At 44.5% G+C, this 10,679-nt stretch overlaps 2 protein-coding genes across 2 annotated transcripts in view; one reads left to right on the top strand and one right to left on the bottom strand.

Moving 5' to 3' along the window:
* The window catches only part of LOC310788743 (endoplasmic reticulum aminopeptidase 1-like), a gene marked incomplete at both ends in the record, with an annotated part of 25,744 nt that extends 21,606 nt beyond the window's left edge, over positions 1-4,138 (top strand). Inside the window, 4 exons of the mRNA XM_083650302.1 lie at positions 160-316; positions 1,620-1,807; positions 3,720-3,891; positions 3,974-4,138. Of these exons, the coding sequence (XP_083506428.1) occupies positions 160-316; positions 1,620-1,807; positions 3,720-3,891; positions 3,974-4,138 (682 nt within the window). The remainder of the gene's footprint in view (positions 1-159; positions 317-1,619; positions 1,808-3,719; positions 3,892-3,973) is intronic.
* A 1,300-nt stretch (positions 4,139-5,438) lies between these two features.
* serf2b (small EDRK-rich factor 2b) lies at positions 5,439-10,679 on the bottom strand. The gene is made up of 3 exons (XM_083650478.1): positions 10,538-10,679; positions 9,554-9,662; positions 5,439-5,922 (listed from the first exon to the last, which is right to left on the bottom strand). Exons 1-3 carry the CDS (start codon positions 10,542-10,544, stop codon positions 5,802-5,804), a joined length of 237 nt encoding a protein of 78 aa, XP_083506604.1. The 5' UTR covers positions 10,545-10,679; the 3' UTR covers positions 5,439-5,801.

The following is a 10,679-nucleotide window of genomic DNA, read 5'->3' as shown; positions in this document are numbered from 1 at the left end:
CAGTTGCCACGATGACTATCGACCAATTACAGGGCTAGATCACGTCTTATCTATTTATTTTTTTAATAACATCCATTATTCACTGTGTGTAGTCGAAATGTAATTGAAATGGCTGCTGCTGTGCGTGTTTAAAAGATTGATTCCCTCTTGTGTCAACAGACGAGGATCATTAAAGTACTGTGATGCCTTCACTCTCAGCCTGTTCATGATGAAGGAGGAGGAATACTTACCCATCACTGTCTTTATCAACCACATGACCAACATGATGAGCACGTTCTCCATCAGAGGAGAATACTGCATCACTCGACTTCTCAAGGTCAAAGTATCATGTGATGTAGCCTCCAATCAGGCAACACATGACTTTTTTTTTCTATGCGTGCATGTTTGGCTTTAGTTACTTCAATATAGGCAGGAAGGATTGGAAGGGAGTGGTGTTGGGGGGGGGGGGGGGGATAACTGAGCCACCGGGATTTTCTTGGGAATTCCAAAATCCCGTGTTTCCAGCAGGTGTGGGAGACAGAGGCTTAAATATGTACAGAGACTCACAACTTGGAGATGCTCCTGTGCAGATGTTCTACTCCCTGCCTGGGTAAACGTGTGTAGATCCTGATCCTCTGTCCTAAACCGATGTATGTTGGAGAGGATGGAATATGGAATAGTTGTAAAAGCAGAGGCACAGGCAGGCTTAGTGAAGCCTAAACCCTCTTATCTTCAGTAGTAACTCTACTCTCTAGTGAGGAAGAAAAATGCCTCAATCTCTATCTCCATCCATCCCCATTCAATATTCAATAGTGTGATAATTCAGTAGTGCAGTAAGGACGAGGAAGCTGTCCTCGCTGTAAGAGCTCTGCTGCAGCAACGCACTTGACCTCAAATACTCCCACATCTCAACACATGCAGCAGATAAGGCATAAAGAGATTTGGCTTAAGGAATGACTTTAATTAGATGAGCTGACTACTTCCTTTCTTTGCTTTCTGCGTCTCTCATCAGCACTCGGCTCTTCTTTGCTCTTTGCGTCTTGTAGGAGCAGCAGCGGCTGGTGCGAGGTCACCCCAGCTGCTCTGCTGGGCCTACATGAAGTGGGATCTATCTAGATAGCTGAAGAACTCCATACTTAGACCGTAAAAAGGTTCATAGATAATAATGGATATGGTTTGACTTTTTGATTTGATTTTGGGGCAGTGGCGGCCCAACGGTTAGAGAAGCCAGCTTGTGACCGGATGGTCGTCTGTTCAATCCCTGGGACCGGCAGGATCAATCTGGCTGGGGAAAGTGAAAAGGCAGCGCTTGCCCCCTCCCTCATTACCACCACCGTGGTGCCCTTGAGCAAGGCCCTTAACCCCCCAACCGCTCCAGTGGAGCTGCTCAGTGGCCAGCAGATCAGACTGTGGTTGGTACTGGTCAGCTTCCAGGTGTGAATGTGAACAAGGCGCTCCTGAAAAAGGGAGCATTGCTCTCAGTGAGTCTTCATTTCCTTCTTTTCAACAGCACATTTTACATCTGTTTTTATATGCACTGTAAGGCGACCTTGGGTGTTCTGAAAGGCGCCTCCAAATAAAATGTATTATTATTATTATTATTTTGGCCTAATTTTCAAAGATGTCCCCTCTGTCTGCAGGAGCACCTGTGGGCCATGTTGGCCGTGCAGGCCGGTGAGCAGCGCTGGGACGACAGCGGCTCTCTGTCAGTTCAGATCCGGAGGGTGAAGCTGCTGGAGGCGGCGCTGCGAACAGGTCGTTCACTTGCCTCCCAACAGGAGGCGCTGCGTCTCTTCCACTTCTGGATGGCCAAAGATGGAGACTACCTGTAAGCTGGGCTGAAAACTCTTATTTGAGTATTATAGTTAAAGGAACACTCCGCCCATTTTCAACCAGCTTTGTATCATTAGAACATCAGTAGTATATCAGAAAACTGTAAACGGTTTTCAAGTCTGTCATTTAATTTGACAGTTATTGAGTGTTAAAGTGTGGACCAGTGACATCACTGGCCCACACTAACTCAAATTAATAACTCATTAACTCAAATCAACTCTCAATAACTGTCAAACTAGATGACCGTTTTGAAGTCATTCATCTAGTTTGACAGTTATTGAGAGTTGATTTGGAAAATGGGCAGAGTGTTCCTTTAAGTACTTTTTTTTTTTAGTAACCTTTTGCTGCAGCATTGTACTGCTACAGTATGCTGTGCTGTAGTTTCAACACCACCAAGGTTGAGTCCAAGTCAATTCTAAGACCAAGTCCAGTCAAGATCAGGTCCAAGACCTTTGGACGTCAAGACCAGAGCAAACCCTACAACCCTACCTATGTGCATTTAAAAAGGTGGGGTTCCACCATTTTACAACCCCAAACTTAATTGGTGGCCAGATGCTGCTAATCAAAACTCATTTGAAGACTTTTAACAGCGGCGTGGCACACAACTTTGTGCGAGCGGGCGAGGTCGTACAACCTGCCACCATGATGCACAACAGTCAACTCAAACAGAATCAGCAGTCTGTTAACCCATTGATACCTGATGCAGCATTTGCGTGTATATCCCTCGTGTGTGTGTGTGTATCGCTTTAAGACCGCGAACCGCGTCTAAAACCGCATCTAAAAGGGCTACACACACAAATGCTGCATTAGGTATCAATGGGTTATCTTAATCTGCGTTCTAGATGATGTTGGAATGGAGCCCGGAGCTCATCAAACTGCACCTATGACACATCTACAGGAAACGTCATATCTCTGCTACTCCTGATTCCAGTGAATTCTGTGGCCTGTGTTGTGAGGTTATCCTGGGTCATATCCTGAAATGAAGATACTGTATTGGCTAATTTATACAAAGATATCAGGATTATGATACAGAGTCATGTACAGACCATCCTTGGGACAGATTAGGATTTAGCACCTTGCTCATATGCCCTTTGACAGTGATGGTGTGATCTGGAGATGAAATACAGGCCACAGCTAGACTATAGCCTACTACAGTATACATGCAATTCAATTACAGATGTAAAGGTTTGAGAAACGACTGTTAATGTACACACCACGTAATGCACCCCCCCCCCCCCCCCCCCCCCCCCCCCCCACCCCCTCACTTCAAGTCAAGAGCTCTTTAAATCTCACATTAGCCTATTGAGCTGGATACTGTGTTTACTGTGTTTGGCTAGGGCTAGTTAACCTAAGGGCTAGTAGTAGTTAATAGTAACAAAATACGATTGCATAAATAACACAGCAAAATCAACCAAACCCATTTTTTTCTGCTGTAACATTCCCTCAAATCTGATAGCAATATTCATCAGGAAGAACACCTTTTTTCATCTTGGTGCATGCTTCCACCTGGTGGTGAATCTGTGACACAACCACATGATTATCACAGCCGCGAGAACTATCTTTGTTTTATTAGGTTTGGCAGACCCCAGTGTTACAAGACACAAGGAGCAGGAGTCAGAGAGAGACAAATGAGGCATGACCCACCATCTTATGATTTTCATAAAGAGCATTTTACTAGATATATCTGTTTAGGGAATACTATTGAATTTGAATGTCATCTGTATGGCACTTTTTCAAAAAAGAAATTGGGTGGCAAAGTGTTTTAGAGACAATAAATTAATAAAAGCTATATATATATATATACACACACACACACACACACACACACACACACACACACACACACACACACACATATTATGCTTGTTGTGTGTCAGTCATTGATGTTGCATCTTGTGGTGATGCAGGCTCCCCTCCAGTCTTCGGGGCCTGGTTTTCCAGGCGGCCGTGATGTACGGAGGCCATGCAGAGTGGACCTACCTGCTTCAGAAATACCACCACTGCCCCTCCAGCAAAGAGAAGGTCCTCATGCTAACAGCCCTCTGTCACACCAAAGAGCCAGAGAAGATACAGTGGCAAGTACAGGCTAAGCGTTTATCTGGTGATGCATGTTACTTTATCTGCATCTTCTGTGTTTCTGTATTTCTTGGCTCTTTTTCAGTTCAGTGTCGTTTCCATCAGGTTGTTGAACGCATCTCTCGAGAACCAAATGATGAAAGCCCAGGATCTTGTGCTTATTGTGGAGAAGCTGGCGGGTCAAGTCAGGAGCAATGAGATTGTATGGAAATTCCTGCAGAACAATTGGGACAAACTAGTAGCAAAGTAGGCATCACCTCATAATTCTCTCTGGTTTTTCACTTGCAGGGAGGGTTGCACTGCTAGTCTTGGTGCAGTGTTGGGCAAGCTACTTGGAAAATGTAGTAAGCTGAGCTATTCTACCTTAAAATATAGCTGCACTACTTTGAAGCTATTCCCAGCGAAATGTAGCAAGCGAAGCTACCAAAATAAAAGTAGCTTTGCATCAAAGCTACTTTTCCCCTCTTTTTTCTTTTACCAAATCAATTTGATCTCAGTGATCAAGAAAAGGGAATTCCAGCACATCTGGAATCTGGAATAGGCCGAATAGGTTGCTATTCATGGGGACAACTTAACTGTATAGTTGGTTAAACCAGCCGGTCAGGGAAACTCACATTTGTTGGGCAAGCTACTTGAAAAATGTGGTGAGCTAAGCTACGAGTTACTCTACATTAAAATATAGCTTCACTACATTGACGCTATCCCCAGAGAAATGTAGTTATGTTACCATCACACTACTGAGAAATGTAGTTAAGCTAGTAGCTTCGCTACTGCCAAACATGGTCTGGGTGAGGCATAAAAAGGCCCAATTGTCTACTTTTATTTGCTGTCAGTTTTCCTTAACTAAAGCATTTAACATATAGGCTACTGTCACTGAAGTTAACTCTGATAACAAGTTGTCTTTTTATTTATAGATTTACCTTGGATTCAAGCTGTTTATCTGGCATTGTGACAGCTATCACGTCCCATTTCAGCTGTACTAAAAAATATGACGAGGTAAGTATGTACAACTTAATTAAGAGATACCCCATCACATCTACTTCATCTAAAGGTGTATAACTCATGTGTGTGTGTGTGTGTGTGTGTGTGTGTGTGTTTGCACCTTAGGTCTATGGCTTCTTTGTTACACAGAGGAGTCTGGGTCACCTCTCCTATGTCAGGAGCTCATTGGAGATGATCCAGGTGAACCTGCACTGGTTGAACAGCAGCACAGCGTCTATTCAGTCGTGGCTACAGAAAACCTACAAAAACGCCTTTAAAGCCTTTCCACTCTGCAAGAAAACATACACTTACCGCTTCAAATGGGGAGCCACTATTCATATCACTGTGTAGGATTGTAGCGGTTAACCAGCTCATCATTCACTAATAAATTAGCTCAGTAAGCACATTGGCCGTGTTGTTTTTTTATTTTAGGTCATGTATAAAGTATTCTGTGGTGGAATACATTTTTAAAAGTAACCCTCCCAACAATGCTGATATGTAGCACACAACAAAAATCAACATTACAACCGTTGTCTCTATGCCAACATAGAAAATAACTCAAGCGAGCATGAACTAAAAAGATATTTTATTTGGAACCAGCAGGGGACATTTTGATACAAAAATACACAATCGTTAGGTAGATGCTTTGTGTTGAGAATTGTTCATACTTCATACTCCTGCTGCTTACACACCACTGATTCTCCTCTGAATTGAGACATGCAGGACCAGAGTGTAGAACCACTAACTTGCTCAGACTTTATTTCACCAGGTAAAATAACATAATTCCAATAAGCAACAAGCAATGTCATTTGCCAAAGGGAAGAATGTAGGATCCGATATTCATGAGTCTGGACAAAAATGAAAGATCCATTCTCATAAATATCAGGAAGAATGCTGAGTGACCCGAGTCGAACTCGTCTCTGACTGCAACATTATTTCTTCTCCGTCTCAGGTGCTTTCGCCGCAGTCTCAGGTGCTGCTGTCCCCGCAGTCTCAGGTGCTGTCGCCCCTCCCTTCGCCTTTTTCTGCTTCTGTTGCATTATCTCTGCGTCCCTTTGGGGGAAGGAAGACAAAACCAAACATTGAAATGAGTCGGGAGATTTCGAGACAAACTGTTCGAGGAAAAACAAAACTATAGTGCGTAAACACAGTTATCACATGTATCTATATGGATAATCAATAAAAAAAAACTTCCAAATGTAAAGTAATTGCATATGTACGGATGGAGTGAAGGTGTCTCCGTTTACATACAGCACACCACTCTATACTGCCCACTTGTGGTCAGATTACAGGAGGGGCGAGCAGGCATAGACTGCAGGTGGCATATCATCCTTTCATCAGTCATCAGTCGTGATGACTGTGTCATCCAGCAAAATTGCTGGATGGCTAAATAAAAGGTAAAATTGGAGCTTCAGTGTGTGGACCTTCCTTTTTTCATTCCTTACCCATTTCCGACATCGTATCGCAGATCTGAAGATCTTATATTCGTCTTAAAGACAATAGTATGTACAGAGGTGTTCAAATGATATTGCTGCATGACACAACCATTTAAATGCAGTCTTTCGACAGCCTGTGCCGAATTTAGGAGAGGAGGCTGCCCAGTACCGACGGGAACCTGGGGAGTTGGAGTTGGGAGTTCCATGACGTGTTTTGCTTCCCAGGTGCACTGGAATTGTTCACTGTGCCAATACGACTGCAATGTTGTTTGCTCGCCGCGTGCTGCATGCGGTGGTGCATGGTGCATGTGGTGCACCATGACAGTCATATCAAACACACTGTAAACTCGGCACAGGCCGTCAAAAAGACTTTTAAGCTGCAGTTGTTTCACACAGGATATCATTTCAACACCTCCAGACATACCAACTGGCTTCTGTAAGAAGGATATTATATCTTTGAATCTGTGATACGATGTCGGAAACGGGTAAGAAACCGTTTTAACCACTTGGTACCTGACATCGTGGATGGTAACTTTATGTGACCAAGTCCCAGAGCATTGGCAAGGCGAGAAGGGAACCTAATGGGGCTACATGTTGCTATGCTTAGTGGTCTCCATCTATGAGAGAAGCCCATACTGACCTATTCATGGCATGAGACGAGTGTGAAATATTCCACTGAACCCTACATTAACGGCAGAATGAAAACAGGGATCCTGTATACCAGGGGTGCCCAAAGTCTTTCCCATGAAGGGCCAAAACTGAATCTGGGTGGAGGGCCGAGGTCCAAAAATAAACGTTGTGGAATTACATTAAAATGTATTGTGTTTTATAGAAAATTAACATTCTAAATCTAAAATAACATTTCAATATAATAATCTACTTTTTATCTGTTTGAAAAAGCGAGGGCATGTTTCGTTTCGTAGTGGCGACGTATATTGTACTCTTTCAAAACAGCCACTCTCTGTCTGCAAATGAGACAAACCGCTGTTGAATTTACTTCGGTAAAAAAATACTCGTCTTGCCACTCCGTCCTAAACTTTCTTTTGTCAGTGTGCCACTGCCGTGATGATGATCTGTCCATCTTGCTGAGCTGGTGTAAAGCCAGTGACTGGGGAGGGATCAAATATCAGAGCTCACCCCCCAACCAGGTGATTCAGCCAACCAATCAGGAGCGATCAATCCTCAGACAGCAATGCCTCACACCCGTGTGATAGTCGGGGAGAGAGAATACCAGCTGCACAAAATTAACGTTAATAACATTTATTTTTCATATAGGAACCCCCTTCACCAAAACATGCAATATCCTGGTTGCTAATGTGGTTCCTCCTCTGGTCATTAACACATTGAGTGCCACAGCGCTTCAGTAAAATTGTCTGGAGCCTGTGCCAGATTCACTTCCATTCAGTTGAAAACAGCTATAGAATTTTTTCTATTAGGGCTATATGAAAAGGGTTGGACTCTAATGAAACATTGGACACTCCTACTTCTTTCAAAGAAGAAATTTTGTTTCTAGACAGTTCCATTATGAAATGACAGCCTCTGAAAAAAGCGCACTTTCAAGGGTTTTCTGCTGTCTTTTTTTACTTTTCGAAATAAAGTCACTTTTATGAATACTCTAATTTCAAGCGCATTCACTGACTCTGGCTGGTGTTTTCTGATGTAGTGACATGGTGTGGTTCTGTGTGCAGCCTGCGTGCCCCCCCCCCCCCCCCTCTCCACCCCGGAGCTGCGGGCTCCTCCCCACACTGTCTTCGCAGCCTCAGTTTTTGCCCCAGGCGGATTTCAGTGCAACGAGGAAATGGCAGGCGGGACTGAGGGAGAAGGTTTAGCCGTTCGGCTTCGGGCTGCCTTTCTGGCGGGTGGTCGTGTGGAGGGGCTGTGTGCAGGCGGATAGACAGCGGCGGAGGAGCTCAGTTGTGGGCTCGGATCGCAGCCAACTGTGGCTGCGGACAGAGCAATCTGTGTGGCTCTGGCTGCAGCATGCGTCGGTGTCTCTCTGATCACGGCGTTCTCCGTTTTCTCCTGCACAAAGTGAAGGATCTGAGGTGGGTGGCGCAGCTCCCGTATAGAGTTTTAAGGTGGCGCCGTGTGATCCCTTGAAGGGATTCATGCTCACTGGCTGGGTACGACCTTAAACAGCAGAATTATGGAATAATATGAATTATGATTTTAGGACGTCCACAGACGTCCTTGGCACTTCTCGTTACATTTTTTTAGGACGTCCAGAGACGTCCTTGGCACTCAATGTGTTAAGGGCGCCTGTTCGGAGGGAGGGGAACCGGTTGGAATAGCGTGAACCTCCCATGTGCTATGTCCTACCAGTGAAGCTTCCCTTGTCAGGTGAAAAGAAGCGGCTGGCTAACTGCCCATGTCTCGGAGGAAGCATGGAGCCAGTTTCGGCTCTCCCCAGATCGACAGAGGGTGGAGTAGCAACCAGGATAAATAAAAGTAAAATTAGCACTAAAGCCCAATTTATGCTCTGTCTGCCGACACTTTTGAAACGGTCGCCTACAGAAATGAGGACTTGAGTCGACACGTTCAAGTGTCTGCGAGCAGTGTCTACTACCTGGTGAAATGTCTAGTGTCGCTGACTACGTCATAGTATCGCGCAAGTCTGATTGGCTATATAGACGGCACGCGCTTACTTGTTTTGGTTGGGGTCCACCTGCTAGTTTTCGCTCGATTGAAATTAATGAACGTGTCCCCGCTATTTTTATCAGCCTGTCCTTGATGTATGACTTCGTGAAAATCACAAAGAACATCTTGACCAATTTCCCAGAGAGAGAGAGGAGGTGAGTTGTGTGGTTGTGTGCTGTTTATATGCGGCTGCAGTCAAGTACGTTACATCTTGCCTCCGAGGTGGTTTCACTGTGCATTTCGTTCCCTCTGCAGCTGCTTATAGCGTTCGAGTGTCACGTGACCGTTGAATCGAGGCAAACGTCCTCTGAAGTATAAATGCAACACCATGAGCGACACTTTCTTTTTCGTCTGCGACCATGTGCTGAGCGACGCTTTCTAATAAGTATAAATTAAGCTTAAGGGGGATAAAAATGGGATTAAAAAATCGGGGGGGGGGGAGCCTAAACTGGCCCAACTCGCCTGTAAAAAAAAAAGACTACTGGATCTGAATCTAGTCTTGCTATATTGATATGTGGCTGTGATCTCAACGCTGCAAACATCAAGTTACACCACAGGGGGTAATGTCAGTTTGGCTGCATCTGATCTGGTGACGATGCTGCAGACAGTACCTCTGTTTCCGGGCAGCAGCAGACAAGCCGTCCTCGTTCCTCTTCCCCTTGCCGTGGTCAGTCTGCTTTTTGGCAGCCTTCGCACGAGCAAGCTCACGTTGATTTCCTCCTGCAGCAGCGTAGGGAAGACACATCAACTGTTATTGAACAAAAGGCACATTATTGAGCAACACATCAAATATATGAGCAGCAGTTAGAGAGCCTGAGAACACCTCCATTATAAAACAGTTGCCACACAAAACAGCAAGCACAAGCAAGCAACACTGCAGGGATTTTCTTATCATTGTCTTGCAAAGTATCACAATGCACAGTGCTAAAGTGGCATGGTAAACAGAGAGGACAAAAATAAATATTCAAACTAAATCAATAAATGTGATTTTGGGAGGAAGAAAAAAAAGTATAAATCTGTCGGCAGCTGACGTGGCAGGGAGGCGCTGTAGAGCATCAAGCCCAAACAAGAGAACAGCAACATCTCTGGAAGCACAGTTCAAATGTCACACTGCTCGAGTAAACACATAAATGAGGCCAGAGGCAGATTTCTAATCAATATGATTAACGAATTTAACACCGTGTCAACCAGGAGTAACGTTGATATCCAAATATCCGTGTTATTCTCAATCTCTCTTTATAAGTGGCTTTCACCAGGCCGAGGCTTAGAGTAACTGCTGGACAAGAGCGATCCTATAAACAACTATCCGTGTTTAGAAATGCATAATCTTATGAAAGGTTACATTGTAGCTGAATTACATCAACTGTAGTATACATTTTAGTTGTGGACTGGAGATATTCGGTCCAACTAGCATGCAAAACCCATGGCCCAAGAAGAAGACCACACTGTTTCGTCTGCATTCCACCAAATACGTCTATTTCAGCAAATAGACGGGGCCCACATCGGCAGTCGCCATGTCTACGAGGCGAACAGAGATAACATGCAACCGGAAGGACCACAACAGAAGTACACAAATGTCATATGTTGATACCCACTGGTCATTTTTTTTTGCAGTTGACGCTTCTTTCGCCCGAAATCCAATTAAGCTCACCCAAAGGGCTGCTTGTTTCCTTCTCGTCGTGCCAGTCGCTGATTTTCCTTGAGCTAACTAAGCCAAAGCGTATGGACGGCGAAAGT

The sequence above is a fragment of the Poromitra crassiceps genome (assembly GCF_964638095.1).
Source record: "Poromitra crassiceps genome assembly, chromosome: 14".
NCBI lineage: Eukaryota > Metazoa > Chordata > Actinopteri > Beryciformes > Melamphaidae > Poromitra > Poromitra crassiceps.
Note: the sequence above shows the minus strand (reverse complement) of the source record. Positions and strands in the feature narration are given on the sequence as shown.